The sequence below is a fragment of the Dendropsophus ebraccatus genome, chromosome 12 (assembly GCF_027789765.1).
Source record: "Dendropsophus ebraccatus isolate aDenEbr1 chromosome 12, aDenEbr1.pat, whole genome shotgun sequence".
Taxonomy (NCBI): Eukaryota; Metazoa; Chordata; class Amphibia; order Anura; family Hylidae; genus Dendropsophus; species Dendropsophus ebraccatus.
In genome coordinates, this window is record NC_091465.1 from 44,889,357 (window position 1) to 44,908,070 (window position 18,714).

At 46.6% G+C, this 18,714-nt stretch overlaps 1 protein-coding gene across 2 annotated transcripts; it reads right to left on the minus strand.

Moving 5' to 3' along the window:
* Positions 1-7,151: 7,151 nt before the first annotated feature.
* On the minus strand, positions 7,152-14,281 carry UBE2S (ubiquitin conjugating enzyme E2 S). 2 transcript variants are annotated; one of them, XM_069947368.1, is made up of 4 exons: positions 14,176-14,281; positions 12,652-12,799; positions 10,219-10,409; positions 7,152-7,594 (listed from the first exon to the last, which is right to left on the minus strand). In XM_069947368.1, the coding sequence occupies exons 1-4, from the start codon at positions 14,176-14,178 to the stop codon at positions 7,307-7,309; spliced, it is 630 nt and encodes a 209-aa protein (XP_069803469.1). In that variant the 5' UTR covers positions 14,179-14,281; the 3' UTR covers positions 7,152-7,306. The 2 variants fall into 2 exon arrangements, with proteins under 2 accessions (XP_069803469.1, XP_069803470.1); XM_069947369.1 differs by lacking the exon at positions 14,176-14,281 and adding an exon at positions 13,834-13,965.
* Positions 14,282-18,714: the final 4,433 nt, after the last annotated feature.

An 18,714-nucleotide genomic window follows, 5' to 3' on the forward strand; every position in this document is an offset into this window, starting at 1 on the left:
CAGGAACTACCTGCTCAGCCAGTCAGTGACTGCAGTTGTGCCCCACCTCACTCACTGATTGGCTAAGTGGGCATTTCAGAGTGGGGCCTTGATATCACAGGATCGGGAACCCAGTGGGGGACAAAGAGCAGTAACGTTGCACAGCAGGGGCATGCGGACGGTCAAATAGGACTTCTATATTATGAACCCAACCCTCTGTGCCCCCAGGACTTTTCACTGTTGCCCAGAATACCCCTTTAATTTGTGAATCTCTTTCTCTCTGAAACACACACACACACAGCCAGCTGTAGCCATAGCACCCATTAACACGCAGCCTGGTGCAGCCATAGCGTGCGCGCACACACGCACACACGCACACAGCCTGCTGCAGCTAATGGCACAGCTACAGCGGTCGCCACTGCAATCAGGCCTGCCAGCAAGGCCCCTCCCTGCCACCGTACTGCGCCCCCCAGTCCTATCAATCCCTCTTGTGACTGCAAGCAGTGTTTTGCTTGCAGTCACAAGAGGCAATGTTGGACTTGCCCCCGGCTGTTGTGCAGCTGCCTAGGGGTGTCCCGGGGATTCCTGGGCACCACGCGCACCAGTGAGCCCAGTGTGCACCGGTGGCCGGAACTTCTGAGGTCACTGGTGTGTGCACTGCCCTGGAATCCTGGGGGCACCCCCAGGGAGCTGCGCACCAGACTAACACTGCAGAAGGAGAGAGAAGCAGAGAGCTGCGACGGGGTGAAAGTTGTGAGTTTTTTTTTTTCTTTTCCTTTTATCTGCTTTGCAAAGATGGGCCATCTATAAGGGAGACAACATAAGGGGGCATCAATAAGGGGGACAACACAGGGGAGGCCATCTATAAGGGGGGCATCTTTAAGGGGGACAACACAGGGGAGGCCAACTATAAGGGGGACAACACGAGAGGCCATCTATAAGGGGGACATCATAAAAGGGCCATCTATAAGAGGGACAACACAGAGTGGACAACATAGAGGGGCCATCTCTATGGGGAACAACACAGGGGGCCATCAATAAGTGGGACAACATAAGGGGGGAACTATAAGGGAGACAACATAAGGGTCCATCAATAAGGGTGACAAAACAGGGGAGGCCATCTATAAGGGGGGCATCTTTAGGAGGACAACACAGGGGAGGCCTTCTATAAGGGGGACAACACGGGGAGGCAATCTATAAGGGGGACAACACGGGAGGGCCATCTATAAGAGGGAAAACAGAGGGGCCATCTCTATGGGGGACAACACAGGGTGGCCATCAATAAGAGGGACAACATAAGGGCAACAACACAGGGTGGCATCATTTATAAGGGGGACAACACGGGGGAGGGCATATACAATAGGGTATGCACAGAGGGGGCCATCTATAAGGGGGACTACACGGGGGGTGTATACAATAGAGCATGCACAAAGGGGACTACAGAGGGGTAATCTATAGGGGGACTACTAGCCAAGATAGGAAACTACATAATTTCCCATCATGCATTTCCCTGATTGGTCCATTTGCGCACTCGCCCCCTTAGCTTTCTTTCCTGCCCACTACTGTTGTTACTAATGGATACTAAACACAGGATTTTTTTTTTTTGGCTGATTTTGCATCACATCACCCCACTGATTGGGTCACATCACAAGCCCCTGCAGAGACCAGGAAGCAGCCGGGCAGAGTGATCCAGGACGCCGCGCTGGAACCAGGGAGGTAATGGGACGTCATTGCCCTCAGCCACCTCCTCCCAGGCCATAGGCAAAAAAGCCCCCTAGCCCGGAGTACCCCTTTAACAGGCATCTGTTTACTGGGGGTGGGGGGGATGCAGTGTAGGTTTAGATCTCTTTTTAGATACTTGTTGACTATTAATGAAAACATTCTAGTTCCATCCAGACTCTAAGAACATCCATAACACTTACAATATACAGAGCTGTGCCCAGGGCAGCCATCAGGGCAGTATTGGCGGTACAGCTGTCAGGGGCCCGTTCCAAAACTGGAATCAGGGGGGCCCGGCCATCCAGTCTTCCTGCACAGAGGCTCCTGACAGCTGTACCGCATACTGCACCTTCCTGTCAGCCTGCTCACGGTCTCTATACAGTAAGCGTACTATATGGAGATGGGTGACAGGGAGGTGCAAGCAGGGCCCCCTCCTCACTCCCCCGCACACTCACTGTTTTCTCTGCGGCTTCCTGCTCTCTATGATGCCGGGACAAGAGAGGAGGAGGAGGGGGAGGGGCCCACAGCCGGCTGTGAGGAGAAGAGCTCAAGCTGAGACCTCATGGACCCCCTGTAGCTTCCTGCTGTTCACAGTAAGTATACTGGTGTATACGTGTGTGTGTGCGTGTGTTTATATCTGTGTAAAGTGTGGCTGTAATGTATACAGCATGTGTTGGGTGTATGTGATGAATGTTAAGTATACAGCATGTGTTGGGTGTATATGATGTATGTAATGTATACAGCATGTGTTGGGTGTATATGATGTATGTAATGTATACATGTGTATGTTGGTTCTAATATACAGTACGTGTATAAACAAGGTGGAGCAAAGGAGTGTGTTATACAAAGAGTGCACATGAGAACAGAATCAGTGTTAGGCCATGTTCACACATGGTATAACACTGGCCATTCTGTGACCCAGCCAGCCCACAGAACACCCAGTGTTACTGAAGATCATCCCGGCCAGTAGTTCCGTACTGGCCGTATGATCTTCATTTCTGATGAATTCGAATGCGGGCACATCAGTGTACACCCGCATCCCAATTCATGGCTTCACACAATGGAGTATGCGGCCTGAGCCTGCCTGTGCGGCCGCTATTCGATGAATAGTGGTCGCAGAAAATGTGACATGTCAGTTTTTTGTGCGGCCGGTTGGAAGTGTGTGTATACGCTCCAGCCGGGATTCCATTCATTCAAGTACAACCTATTTTCTGCATAAATCAGGGCCGTTGAATTTTCTCAGTTGCCTCTAGCAATCATTTTCCAAAGAGTCTGTGAGGAATAAAAAGTGGAATCTGATTGGTTGCTAGGGGCAACTGGGCCAGGTTCACTTTACACCAGTTTGATAAATCTCTCCCTATATGTATTTTTTAAAGGTATCTCTCTCGCCGTTCCCAAACATATGAACGTTCAGCACAACTTTAAGTAGTGCAGCGCTAAACATTTATTCACTAAATAAAACACATTACAAAGTTATACAACTTTGTAATGTATGTTATGTATGTGAATGGCCCCCTTCCCCGTGTCCCACCACCCACGCTAGACCCGGAAGTGTGGTGCATCACCGAATCACTGTCAACCCCCGGCCGCCATCTTGGCTCAATCGCATCATCTTTAGGAGGCTGGCCTGACTGCTCCAGCCTTCCTCCAATTATCAGTCCAAGGCCGGCCTCCTGAAGATGACATGTTCAACCCAAGATTGCGGCCGGGGTCGACACAGGGAAGGGGGCCATTCACATACATAACAATGCTGTATAACTTTGTAATGTGTGTTAGTGAATAAATGTTTAGCGCCGCACTACCCCATTAAAGGGTACCTATCACAAACTTGACGTCTTCAGGGTGGTGTGCAGATGTATATGCTGTTGGGAGATTGGGTTACCATGTTTTGTTTTGTTTTTAAATAGGGCTTGTGCATGGAAATCAGCTGGCATGGGACATGTCTAAAACAACCCAATCTTCCAGTGGCAGCTGCCTCTGAACACAGCTCCAGTGACTTCAAAGATATGCCTCAGATTTGTTTTTGTTAATGGGGGGCCCAGACACTTCAGCTGTATGGGGGCCCCAAAATTCCTGATTGCTGCCCTGGCTGTGACACGTACATAGGCCTGCATTTACTGACAGCAAGCAGAGACAGAACTATAACTTCTCATACTACAGAAACCTAGGCTCAAGGACACATGTAAGTCTATGGAAGCAGCACAGGTGCATGGAGATGATGCAGATATCTCCTGAAGGTTGGGTTACAATAGACAGCTAACCCAGCCCCCAGAGATCACATTCTGTGTCTACAAGGGAAGGGGGGTAGGAGCTGAGCTTAGTCAGAGTCGACCAAGAGGAAAGGATTTTAGACCTCCAGAGCAGATAAGAATGAGGGGGGGGGGGGGGGGAAAAAGGGAAAAAAAAAAAACACAGGGAAAGGGTACAAGGGTTCTGAACCCAAACGCTGTGCATTTACCAGTGGTTAAGGAAGTTGAATGCATCCCTAAGGCTGTCTGAAATCCGTATGCTGTATCCATGTTTACCAGGACCCCATAGGCCTGGCTGTATCCATGTTTTCCAGGACCCCATAGGCCTGCATGCAACTTAAGCCACTAGTATTCAAATGCAGACAGTTCGAGTGAAACTGAGCATGCTCAAGGTTCACTTACTTCTAATAGTTACATACTGTAGCTGATTAGGTTGAAGAAAAAAAAAAAACAGCCCATCAAGTTTAACCTCTAACCCTACTGTCTCCAGAGGAAGACAGATGCTCGTTTTTACACACAAATTTCTAAAATTTAGTGATCATAAAATTATATATTTTTCAAGAAAGGCATACAGCATTTCTTTTCAATAAATTAACCTCACACCACCGTGTGGCACAGCTTTCCACAGCCCCACTGCTCTTACAATAAAGAATCCGTGTCTGCGCTGGTGGTTAAACCTTCTTTCATCTAGACCAGGGATCTCAAACTCAGGCCCTCCAGCTGCAAAACTACAAGTCCCATCATGCCTGGACTGCCATAGCTTTAGCTGTCCAGGTATGATGGGAATTATAGTTTTAAAACAGCTGGAGGGCCTGAGTTTGACACGTCTACTCTAGAGTTAGAAGATGCCCACTTGTCATGGTTACAGACCTAGGTGTAAAAAGATCACTAGGAAGATCCCTGTACTGTCCATTTACGTATTTGTACATTGGGATCAGATCACCCCTAAGAAGTCTTTTTTTCAAAACTTGCAGGAATGAAATATACAATAAAATAAAAACAAAAAGGGTATTGAGCACTATTTCGGCGCAAAAGGTGATTTTGTGCATGGTGTATATTTTGAGTATTTTTTCAACCTTCGCTACTAAAGGGTCCATTTACACAGAAAGATTATCTGACAGATTATCTGCCAAAGATTTGAAGCCAAAGCCAGGAATGGATTTGAAAAGGAGAAATCTCAGACTTTTCTTTATGACCTGTTTCCTGTTTATAGTCCGTTGCTGGTTTTGGCTTCAAATCTTTGGCAGATAATCTGTCAGATAATCTTTGTGTAAATGGACCCTAAGCCAGATTTATCATGTGGAGATGAGCAAATTTACAGTAGGAACGAAGGGAACCGTTTCCTTCCTATCTGCATTTTGCTCATTAGGCTGCAGACTGTCTGCTCCGCTCCTGCCCGGGTGCCGGTTGGAGTTTCCCAGAACTGGATCCAGCTTTTCCCAGCACCCAGGAAGGAGCGTTACTGAGTGGAACAGACTTCAAAGCCTGCAGGCTGATGAGCAGAATGCAGATAGGATCTAAGCGGTTTGCTTCGTTTCTACTGTGAACTCGCTCATCTCTAATCTGATCAATTTATTTTTTAGGGTACAAACCCACTTGACGTATTTGCTGCGTGAATCAGTCTTAAAAATAAGCAGGCAAAACGCAGGTTGGCTTTATACGATTGTTCTGCGTTAAAATACGCAATTGCGTATTTTTGAAGCATGAAGCTTGTTGTTAGCAAAGCATCAGTTGTTAACAACCTGTACGAAAAACGCATGTAGCTTCATGCTTCAAAAATACGCAATTGCGTATTTTAACACAGAACAATTGTATAAAGCCAACCTGCGTTTTGCCTGCTTATTTTTAAGACTGATTCACGCAGCAAATACGTCAAGTGGGTTTGTACCCTTACAAAACTTATTACGCATTAGTACTCCAGTCAAACCCTGGTGTAGTCTATCTTTTTTAAGACAAAAGGAAAAGACTGCAAAATTTGTACACTTATCAAGGCTGGTGCTCCTATTCATAATTCTTGCACATGGGCCAGAGATTTTTGGGGAGCTTGGAAAAAGTAAATAAAAATGCACAAATGATACATGCCATCCAAAAAGCACAAAAACGCACATAACACAAACAAACCATATAGTGTAAACAGGGAGCAATCATATACGTAAGCATAATACAGCAAAGAAAAACATATGAAAGTAAAATATGTTAAAGGGGTAGTGCGGCGGTAAAGAATTATTGACAGAATAACACACATTACAAAGTTATACAACTTTGTAATGTATGTTATGTCTGTGAATGGCCCCCTTCCCCGTGTCCCACCACCCCCACCCATGTACCCGGAAGTGTGGTGCGCTATACATACCTGTCACGTGCTGACTAGTCTTCGATGTTCAGTCTGCGATGTCGTCTTCGGACGGCCTGGCCGAATCCCTCCGAGCGTCCTGAGTGCCGGCCGCCCTCTTCAGTGTCATCAGATGCTCAGCCGCGATTGGCTGAGCACAGTTATGAGGGCAGCCGGCACTCAGGACGCTCGGAGGGATTCGGCCAGGCCGTCCGAAGACGACATCGCAGACTGAAGATCGGAGACGAGTCGGCAGTGACAGGTATGTATAGCGCACCACACTTCCGGGTACATGGGTGGGGGTGGTGGGACACGGGGAAGGGGGCCATTCACAGACATAAAGTTGTATAACTTTGTAATGTGTGTTATTCTGTCAATAATTCTTTACCGCCGCACTACCCCTTTAAAGAAGAGTTTGTCCAGGTTCAAAAACTGCACCTCTCCTGTCCTCGGTTTCAGTGTGGGTTTTGCAGCTCAGTTCCACAGAAGTGAATGGAGCTGAATTGTAATACCCCACACAACCTGACTGGGTAGTGCTTTTTTTTTAACCCTGGATAAGCTCTTCAAAAGGCCAAGTTATGACACACACAGGTTGTGATTCCTATTTTAATGCTTATTTTGCATTTGACTACAGGTTGCAAAGTTTGAATCAAAGCTACTAATGTGTTTCCCCAATAATGAATAAAAATAGATTTAGTTTATGAAATGTAGGGCAGCAAATTGTGTTCATGGCAAACCAAAAATTAATGTACACTTCCCTTACTTTAATAATCTTGTGTCATAAGGAGCATTCGTAATAGAAGATTAGGAGCAAAACCAGATTTCTTTACGAAAAAATGTATTTTAATAGATTTATAATTTAAATAACTTAGATTGGAAAAAACTAACAAAAGCAGGCTTAAAAAACAAAAGAAAGAACAGGAAAAAAATGGTTATGGATTTATTACTCCCCCCACCCCGAACTTCCTTGCACAGTCCCTCCCCTACTCGTCTAAAAGTCCACTGAACCCTCCCCTAATACTTCCATTTAAAGTCGCCTCAAAGCACGCTTTTTGTCTGTTTTCTTTTTGGCTGCCAGTTTCTTGTCACGGTCTCCTGCATGTTTCTTGGCCATGGGTCCATCCCCAACCGTGCCTGATGCAGATGAGCAGGGGTCTGTTGCGTCCTTGCCCCTCGACGATGAGCTCTGCGCATGAATTTCTGTCATAAGTCTTGCTCGGGATGCATACTCCTCATAATTCTCCAATAATAGGCGACCAGCCTCCTCATTCAGAGCAGATTCTGGGTTCGGGTGAATCAGCAAACACTTTATGGTCTTTCAAAAGAAAAAAATATATGTGTAAGAAAGCTACAAAATACCAGAAATAAAAGCAGTCTCCCCATGTCTGATGCATACAAAAATTACGACTCTCCAAGGAGAATTAGTATTCCTTTGGTCCTATAAAAGTTATAGCTTTGTGCATGTATGTACAATTTATACAGAAAGATGCAGAGATCACCACCACCTATACTGGCTTATTCATTTATCCTGTTCTCCTACTGGTCCCCCTGGTTTTTCCCTTATCTTCCTGGTTCCCAGACAAGCGTTCAGTGGAGCACTTGTTGCCCCAGCCAGTCACTGGCCACAGCAATGTCCCATCTAAGTCAGTGATAGTCCTGCTGTGAGTCCGCATCTGAGTAGCAAGAAGGAGAAAGATTAGAGATGAGCGAAACAGGTTCGGGTTCGAGTCCATCCGAACCCGAACTTTCGGCATTTGATTAGCAGTGGCTGCTGAAGTTGGATAAAGCCCTATGTGGAAAACATGGATATAGTCATTGGCTGTATCCATATTTTCCAGACAACCTTAGAGCTTTATCCAAGTTCAGCAGCCACTGCTAATCAAATGCCGAACGTTCGGGTTGACTCAAAACCGGTTCGTTTATCTCTAAGATCAGCGCTCCAAGAGGAGAACAGGAGCACCAGGGAACCAGGCTAAGTATTGTTTTTCCTGCCCTGGCAGCAGTTTACCGTGAGCTAGAATACCCCTTTAAATAGGGGTATACCAAAGGGAAAAATTAAAAACTGGTGCGAGAGAAAGTTATACAGATTAAATTACCTCCATTTAATAATTTTAAGCCTTTCAGCGATTATCAGCTGTATACCCAGAAACCATGTAGTTCTTCCCAATCCACCAAAGTGCACTGTACTGCAGCCACGTCAGGAACTGCCCAGAGCACTGGCTGGCAGCAGTAATTACTGTCAATGAAAAGTTCATACCTTCATCTAGAGAAGTTAGGGCCCATTTACACAGATAGACTATCTGACAGATTATCTGCAAAGATTTGAAGTCAAAACCAGAAAGACTATAAACAGATCAGGTCATAAAGGAAAGCCAGAGATTTCTCCTCTTTTCAAATCCATTCCTGGCTTTGGCTTCAAATCTTTGGCAGATAATCTGTGTAAATGTGCCCTTAAAAAGCATGCCTCACATGGTTTAAATGTAAGCTATGGGCAGGTTCGCGCAATCCACGTACCTTACCTTTCCCGGGGCCAGTCTTTCCTTTGTTTGTCCCGTCATTTGACAACTTTAAAACAAATACTGTAAATTAGTGCCTTAGAAGTACTGGGGGCGATCCCCTGCCCCCCCCAGAGCGCTGTTCGGCCCACCTGCCACCTTCTTTGGTGTGACCAAAGGAGGAAGTGGGCTGAGGAACATCCCAAGTGCTGCTATGGCACTAATTTAAATATTTATTGAAATCGGCAGGATCGACCTTCGTCAGAAACATGAGGTACGCAGCTGAAGGAAGCTGTGAGCAGGTTCATTTACCCGACTCGCTGCAGGGTGTCCTCACCCACTTTTTCTCCCACCTTAAAATATTTGCCATATCTTTACCTTCTCCCTAGCCCTCCTCCAATGAAAGACAGGGATGAGTCCTGCATCATGCATTTCAATTACAGCACAGACATGGTGAGCATGCCAGCGTCACTGCCACACTGTATGTACACCATCACTGTCAGCTTATTAGAGCTCTTACACTGCTCTAGCTGCTTAGTGCTTGTACACACTGGTCTCCAAGTTTGGCTCAGAGAGCTCTGCATGTTAACCAAATGGGAGGGTGGGGAGAGCAGACTAGGAAAACAGGGAAAGTAGTCAAAGTTAAGGGCTCTATCCTGCACAAATATAAACACCAATCTATTCCCTGGCAGATGCTGCAAGAATCAGGACTCTTCCATGCATGGAGCTCTCCACATTGTCAGCTTTCACAGCCTCTCTAATTATGACCTGTGAGTGAATGTAATGCTGTGTTTACACGGAACGATTATCGTGCGAATTTGCACGATAACGATCGAATTCGAACAATAATCGTATGTGTAAACGCAGCGAACAATCAAGTGACGAGCGAGAATTCGTTCATTTTGATCTTTGAATATGTTCTCAAATAGTCGTTGGTTGTTCGCAAAAATTCGCATATCGTTCCGTGTAAACAGTCGTTCACCAATTTAACCAATGTGCGAGATATGCTTAAGTGATCGCAAAACGATTTTTCCATAAAAGATTGTTCCATCTAAATGCTGATTAAAAAAAAAAAAAATTGTTACTTCGAAATAGTTAATCGTATGATCAGGCAAATTATCGTTCCGTGTAAACGCAGCAGTAGAGCTATCAATCATATAGGAAGAGGAACCAGGAGAGCGCTTCACGCAAACAGCCTTTTAGACATAAGAGCCTGCCACTTAAGACACTTGCGGCAGCCTTGACAATACCAGTTGCATCACCAAGAATTATTCCACTCCCACTCCTATAGTCTATGAGACTGACAGAAGTTTTGATAGCAAGATTCACTTTAGATGTCACAAGAGGCATTAGAATGCGTGTATGGCAGTAATTTTATTGAAGCTCAGTCCTGCAATCTAGTTTTTAACGCAGTTTGGGTGCATTTTATAATCCATTTACTCACCAGTAACACGTGTCTAATGCCAAGTTCAGCTTTCCAGTCTCTCTTTAAAACATTAACACAGATTTCTCCATTGTTGCTAACATTTGGATGAAATATCTTTGTAAGGAAGTATCCTTTGGGAGGAGCAGCTGGAAAATCTTTGCCCAAGATTAACTTCATTCTGAAAATCCCTCCTGCATATGGAGTCCCCTCTAAAAAGAAAAAGAAAATACTTGTTAGTATTGTATGAAACTGACAGTAGAAAAGCAGGGGTATTGTATAGGCCGAGTTGCATTCTCAAATTGTAACCCAACTATTAGGGATTTTGACTGCGCTCAGAATGTGGAAACACAACTTTAGGCCAATTTAGGCATCTTTAAGTTATTCCTACTACTTTGAGAGGAACGAATGCCTCCACAAAAGTGCTGGCAGTCCCTGTGCACAGAGCTCCAGCATTTATCACCTGTGGACAGGTAAAATTGTATTAAAGTATAAGACCGGACTTTTTTTCCAAAACTGCTGGGGAGGAGATGGGTAAACAAAACATGCACTTACCTCCCCGGTCCCATCGCTGGGGTCTGCTGTCCTCCGCTCTAGTACCCAGCTGCTACTAGGCCTGAGTCTGATCTGGGATGTGACGTGCCAGGCCCACTCAGCGAGACAGCGGCAGGACACCACTATGGCTGCTGACTGGCTTAACAGGTTTGGAATGTCACATCCCAGTTTCCTCTATAAACCAAGCAGCGGCCAGGGACCAGAGCGGAGAACAGACCCCCAGTCATGGGGCCAGGTAAGTGTATGCTTTGCACCTCCTCCCCTGCAGTTAAAAAAAAAAAAAAAAAAAAGTCCATATCTGGACTTGAACAGAAAAAAAGAACCCTGGAAATTTGTCAGCCCTGCTACGTCTGAGATGAGCTTGTGTCAGGAGTAACAGGCCACTCAGCCAGTCACTGACTGAGATGGGAACGCCCAGCGGGCACGAATTAGCTAAGCAAGCTGTCACTCCTGAGAAAAGTTCATCTCGGAAGTAGCGGGGGCTGCAGTCTGTGAGGGACACCGGAGGAGCACAGAGAAGTAATCAGAAAGGTGTTTGTTTATTATGATTACCAACATGACAGCCGTGTATATTAAAAAAAAAAAAACACACCGGATAACCCCTTTAAGCAGGGCCAGGCGACCATCGAACATGTATGAAGATGTGCTGACTATTCCAGAAAGCAAAAAGGAATAAAGTGAATGGGCCTGCCACAATAAACGACACCACACTTTATCCTTCACACGTTCCGTTTCATGTCCGTGGAAGGCCTGACGTGGAGTCCCCCATCCCCCCTCACAGCATTATCTGCCAATATACTGCTGGGGTGGTGGGGAGTCTTCTAATATTCACTGCACTGTAATGATGCAGAACGTCCGTAAAACAAGGTGTGTGTGAATAAGGCCTAATACCTGTGGCCTCACATGATCATGCCATACAATTTTCAGATAAACATTAAAGGGAACCAATCACACCGAATATGCCCCTAATGTTAAGGAAACGTGCTGGTACATCACCCAGCACGCTTCCCAAACATCCCCCTGTACCCTCCGCCCCCTCCTTGGTTATGCCGCAATCTTACACTTTTGAAGTCCCGTGCTGTACGGTAATAAGGTGTAAGTAGTCACGGTGGGCGTATGTAGTCATGGTCCTGGGCGGCTGTGAACGCTGTAATCACGCCCAGAGGGGCGTGATTGAAGGAGCTGTCTCTGCCGACGTCACCCGGGGGACTGCGTTCACGTCTGCAGCTCTGTGTCGTCTTCAGCACGCCGTGCAAGCGCAGAACATCAGCTTCTTCTCCTGCCGTACTACACATGAATGGCGTGCTAAAGATGTCGCCGCGCCGCCGAACGCAATCCACAGGTGACGTCAGCAGAGCCAGCTCCTTCAATCACACCCCTCTGGGTGTGATTACAGCGTTCACAGCCGCCCAGGACCATGACTACAGCCGCCCAGGACCATGACTACAGCCGCCCAGGACCATGACTACAGCCGCCCAGGACCATGACTACAGCCGCCCAGGACCATGACTACAGCCGCCCAGGACCATGACTACAGCCGCCCAGGACCATGACTACATACACCTTATTACCATACAGCGCGGGACTTCAAAAATGTAAGATTGCGGCATAACCAAGGAGGGGACGGAGGCTACAGGGGGATGTTTGGGAAGCGTGCTGGGGGATGTACCAGCACGTTTCCTTAACATTAGGGGCAGATTCGGTGTGATTGGGTCCCTTTAACTGGAATCGTCCCATCTGCTACTGTTAATAAAAATCACAGTACAAAAGGCATACTGAAAGTGTATAGCTATGAGGCTGGAAATGATGAGGAAGAGGTGAGGGCACCGTTCTGTCACACTACATTAGGCAGTGTATGCTTTACCTGCTTTGGAGGATATTTTTTTATATAATACCAACCTGGTCCTTCAATGCTGACTTGTACATCAGTTATATCCTCTTCATTGGGAATGATCTTTATGCCTTCTGGTGGGTCAGACGTTAACGTAGAGACCTCCTTGTAAACCTGGCGGATTATGTGTGGGGGCAAGTTTTCAACGTTTGAATTCTGGAAACAAGCAAGAGATAAGAAACATCAGTATCTGAAGGTCCTTTGGTGAGGCAACAAATCACATGAGTACTCAGGTATAAGACTTCTAAGTGAAAGTAATTGGTACCTTATAGGAAACCGTGTAAATAAGGTGGCTAGTGGGCTACCAAATACTCTGGGCTGGGAACATTTCAGTAATGTAACTGAGCGCTGCCTGGTGGAGAAGGCAACAAAACTGACCAGCAGCACCCAATGCATCCCTTCAAGTGATACTGGGGTCCTTCATACTCCAAGGGACTATAGCTCCCACAGGAGAAATAGTGGCAGTGCTATCCTTTTCTGTCAATATAGACACATTGTGTTCTGTCTGTTCCTAATAGTGGACAGCGCCATAAGTTACCACTATGAGCTACAAGCAGCAACAGGAAACCCATAGCACTGTATAGGAAAGATGAGAGGATATGACTATAAGGAATGATCCACAGCAATGGTCAACCAGGCAGGTTATAGAATCCCGGAGTCCTCCATCCACTGCCATGTATAGCCAGGTCATAGAGCCCTCAGTACTCCATCCACTGCCATGTACAGCCAGGTCATAGAGCCCTCAGTCCTCCATCCTCAGCCATGTACAGCCAGGCAGGTGATAGAGCCCTCAGTCCTCCATGTACAGCCAGGCAGGTGATAGAGCCCTCAGTCCTCCATGTACAGCCAGGCAGGTGATAGAGCCCTCAGTCCTCCATCCTCAGCCATGTACAGCCAGGCAGGTGATAGAGCCCTCAGTCCTCCATGTACAGCCAGGCAGGTGATAGAGCCCTCAGTCCTCCATGTACAGCCAGGCAGGTGATAGAGCCCTCAGTCCTCCATCCTCAGCCATGTACAGCCAGGCAGGTGATAGAGCCCTCAGTCCTCCATGTACAGCCAGGCAGGTGACAGAGCCCTCAGTGGTCAGGACACACAGAGCATTGCCATACACAGTAGCCATAGACAATAGAAGATGCTGAACCCCCGGCCTCACAGCACCCCACAGGCCCAGACCCGGTACCGACACTCACCATGCCGCAGCAGGTTACCGGCCGCCACACACGATACCGCACTCTCCTCCGAGGTGTCTGGGGAGCTAGGAGAGGTAGGCCTGGGTACCAACCAGTGCTTAGGAAACAAATGCGCCGCCGCTGCCAAGTTCGGGCCTAGTCTTTATTTACAGGCGGTGACGTCCGTTCTCGTTCGTCAGCTCACGGGGCCCTTCCCCCCTCAAGTCACTCGCCCGGTCTCCCGACACCCAGGCCACCTTTCCTAGCTTTGGCTCCCCGGCACTAAGCCTCCACGGCCCACCGACACCCCTTCATATAACCTTCGCCTCTTTCTGGACACGCCCACTTAAAAATCGCTCTTACCATCCTATTAGAGCGCAGCAACGTCACGGAAGGCTGACCAATGGACGCACACGCAAACGAATTTTGACCCGTTGCCGGGACTCCCGTATGATTGACACTTACAGCAACCAATAACAGGAAAGAATGTAAGAGCGATTCGCTGGACGAAAACTACACGCATCCGGATTGGTCGGTTTGAATATAGCAAAGTGTCGCTGAGGTAACACGGGAAGTTCCTGCTGTTAGGGGCGGCTGGGCTGGTTCTTGGCAACGAGAGCGCTGAGAATATGAGAGAGAGTTATGGGCGCTGGTATACGGACATGTCGGGCTCACATATACTGACGTAACATCTGCTATTCAGCCGCCTGGGAAATACTGTCACGTGGTCTTCCATATACTTGTGCTGTATGGTTATGTATGCACACAGCTATACATATATATATAGCTAATAAGCACTGAATTCATTGGATGTCGTGTATGTGTCGCTATACTAACTCTTATAATAAACATTGCATACAGCTTCAGCCATTCAAATGCCGGACCATCGGACTCCTCTAAACATCCTGTGATATGACTCTGTTCACACCTGGCTTATATTATTGCGTCCAATTTTGCTAATTTCCTTCTTGCACTGCGCATCCCTCCTTCCACAAACCTTAAAGGGGTACTTCAAAGAAAAAATGTTTTAAGTAAATTTTCTTCTACTTATCAGCTGCTGTATGTTCTGCAGGAAGTGGTGTATTCTTTCCAGTCTGACAGTGCTCTCTGCTGCCACCTCTGTCCATGTCAGGAACTGCCCAGAGCAGGAGAGGTTTTCTATGGGGATTTGCTGCTGCTCTGGACAGTTCCTTGCAGGGACAGAGGTGGCAGCAGAGAGCACTGTGTCAGAGGAGGAGGAGGAAGGTATGTGCCATTGATAATCATTGGAGTGGGTGGGCTGGATGACACTGTGGGGGCAGGGCAGTGGTTCTAACTATGCTCCCAGCTGACTAACAGCAGGGGACCAGCCCTGAGGATGAAGGTAACAGACACACCTTGCTCCTCAGCGTGCTGGGCACTATAGGAGGCTAGCAGTAGGTTAGATTCGTCTAACTTGCTGATTGTTCCCCTTTAAAAATTTCAATCCTTCCAGTACTTGTCAGCTGCTGTATGTTCTATAGGAAGTGGTGTATTCTTTCCAGTCTGACACAGTGCTCTCTGCGGCTATCTCCCTGACAGGAACTGTCCAGAGCAGTAACAAATCCCCATAGAAAACTTTTCCTGCTTTGTACAGTTCCTGATATGGACAGAGGTGTTAGACTGGAAAGAATACACCACTGGTGATAACTTTCAAGAGGAGTGGGAGCATATTGGAGGCAATGATAAATGTGCCCACACACAATACTGCAACATCCTCCCCCCAGCCCTTGTCAGACAAGAGATGGGTCAGAAGGAGGAAGTGGAGTGTCAGAGAGCAGAAGGTGAGGAACTTTTTCTGCTCTCTGGACAACCCTTGTAATCAGTACACAACCCCTGGCTATGTATAAATGCATAGAATTTAACCCTTACCATGAAATTACCATAATCAGTGGTCACTTAACACCTTAGGGCCCTTTTACACAGAAAGATTATCTGACAGATTATCTGCCAAAGATTTGAAGCCAAAACCAGGAACAGACTATAAACAGAGATCAGGTCATAAAGGAAAGCCTGAGATTTCTCCTCTTTTCAAATCCAGTCCTGGCTTTGGCTTCAAATCTTTGGCAGATAATCTGTCAGATAATCTTTCTGTGTAAAAGGGCCCTTAAAAGGGGTTTCCCACTCAGGTAAAATACATGTCAAATCGTCCCCTCTTGTGGAGACTAACAATTTATTCCATACATTTCGTTACCTTTTTTGTCTCCTTCCCCCAGTTCTGAGCCTGCTGCTTTCTGCTGAAGACACAGAAAACTGAAAAAGAGATGTTGCCTTCGCCCGCCCTTTCGAGATGGCTCATGTAAACAGTGTCCCTGACCAGCTGCATTTGCACTGTTTCTGCTCTCTGTCCGGCCAGGAGGGTTAATTACAGTACGGTCACAAGTAAATTGACCTTAGAATGATGGTGCGTTTACACAGACAGATTTATCTGGCAGATTTTAGAAGCCAAAGCCAGGGATGGATTTGAGAAGAAGAAAAATCTCAGTCTTTCCTTTATGATCTGTTCCCTGTTTATATTCTGTTCCTGGCTTTGGCTTCAAAAATCTGTCAGATAAATCTGTCTGTGTAAACACACCATTAGTCAGTTGAATTGTTGCTCATCTACTACAGCTACTTTACCATATGGCAGGCACAAAGGCCTCTGGCTACCGTGGTAACTTACGACCCACAATTGTCTTGCTTGGGTGCTAATTGGGCACATGTTATTTAGCTTTTAAATGCCAAGATTATTATTGATTGCAAGATTTAAAGGGGTATTCTACTCAGGAAAAAAACATGCTAAATCACCCCCCCCCCCCTCCTGGAGACTAACAATTTATTCCATACATGTCATTACCTTATCTGTCTATTTCCCCTAGTTCTGAGCCTGCTGCTTTCTGCTGAAGACGCAAATAACTGTATAAGAGCTGTTCACTCTGTCTCCCCCTCCTCCCCCCCTTCCGAGATGGCTCATGTAAACAATGATCCCTCGTCCCTGGCTGGCTTATTATGCAATCTATAATGCGGGAGAGTCAGGGTCCATTTACACAGAAAGATTATCTGACAGATTATCTGCCAAAGATTTGAAGCCAAAGCCAGAAACAGACTATAAACAGAGATCAGGTCATAAAGGAAAGCCTGAGATTTCTCCTCTTTTCAAATCCATTTCTGGCTTTGGCTTTAAAGGACAACTCCGGCGGGACCCCCCCCCCCCCCAAAAAAAAAACACAGACACCATACTCACCATCCCTCCGGTGACGATCGCCACTCCATTCGCCCGCCGTCCGCCTCACCGTCACCTGCGTCCGCCGTCCAGCGATGTCTCTTGCTTCCCGGTCCATGAGAGAGAAAAGGCTGCCAGTGCGCTTGCGCACCGGCAGCCTTTTCATTGGCTGGAGCGCATCACATGGCTTCCAGCAAGCTCAGCCAATCAGGGCTGAGCAAGCTGGAAGCCATGTGATGCGCTCCAGCCAATGAAAAGGCTGATGGTGCGCATGTGCACCAGCAGCCTTTTCTCTCCCATTCACTCTCAATGAAGACGCCGAAGAGGAAGAAGACCCGGACCGCCCCCCAGCTCTGACGTCACCCGACACCAGAGAAGAGGACCGTGACGACCGTAATAGGTAATGTTTACAGTCTTTAACTTCCGGGGTGGGGGGTCGGGGGTCGGAAAGTGGGGGAAGGGGGCCAGACCGGGTATTTAACCACATTACAAAGTTATATAACTTTGTAATGTGTGTTAAATAAGCCAAAAAAAAATTTCGCCGGAGTTGTCCTTTAAATCTTTGTCAGATAATCTGTCAGATAATCTTTCTGTGTAAATGGACCTGCGATTAAAAGTCTAACATGTTTAGTATCATCACAAATCAAATTGTCCAAACTATTCAAATATAACATGAGAAGTCCAGCACATTTGATAATTACACTGCTAGGGGGTTGGGGGAATTTAAAAAAGAAGTCCGGCCAAAGCTATTTTTTAATATGTTATTACTTCTGGAAAGTTAGACTAATTTTTAATGTACATTAATTATGGGAAATGCACATGTAGGGCTATTTCCCTTAATTTAGTAGATCAGGGAGACTTCAGATTCTCTAAAAAGAGATGACGTCACAAACCGGGAGTGTAATTACAATGGAGTGTCCAGCAGGGGCGCACTATATATAGAAGTCAATGAGTACCATTGACTTCTATATATAGTGCGCCCCTGCTGGACACTCCATTGGAATTACAATGAATGTGTATGGGAATGTACTATACAGTATGTTTTTGATTGAATTCATTTATGAAATACTTTGGGGAGCAAGTGTCCTTGCTAACAAGTTGTAACTATTGCGTCGATCATCGCCGCCGCTTACTGCCTCTCTTCACCGCTGCTTACTGCTTCTCTCCACCGCTGCTTACTGCTTCTCTCCACCGCTGCTTACTGCCTCTCTCTACCGCTGCTTACTGCCTCTCTCTACCGCTGCTTACTGCCTCTCTCTACCGCTGCTTACTGCCTCTCTCTACCGCTGCTTACTGCCTCTCTCTACCGCTGCTTACTGCCTCTCTCTACCGCTGCTTACTGCCTCTCTCTACCGCTGCTTACTGCCTCTCTCTACCGCTGCTTACTGCCTCTCTCCACCGCTGCTTACTGCCTCTCTCTGCTGGCACATACCGTTTCAGACTGAAAAGAAAACATTTCCTGCAGGACATACAGCAGCTGATAAGTATGGGAAGACATTTTCTAATAGAAGTAAATTACAAATCTATATAACTTTCTAATATCAGTTGATTTGAAATAAAAAGATTTTCTCTGGATAACCCCTTTAATGGTGGGTTTACATGTAAAACATTTTCTGACAGATTTTTGAAGCCAAAGCCAAGAACAGACAATAAACAGGGAACAAGTCATAAAGGAAAGACTG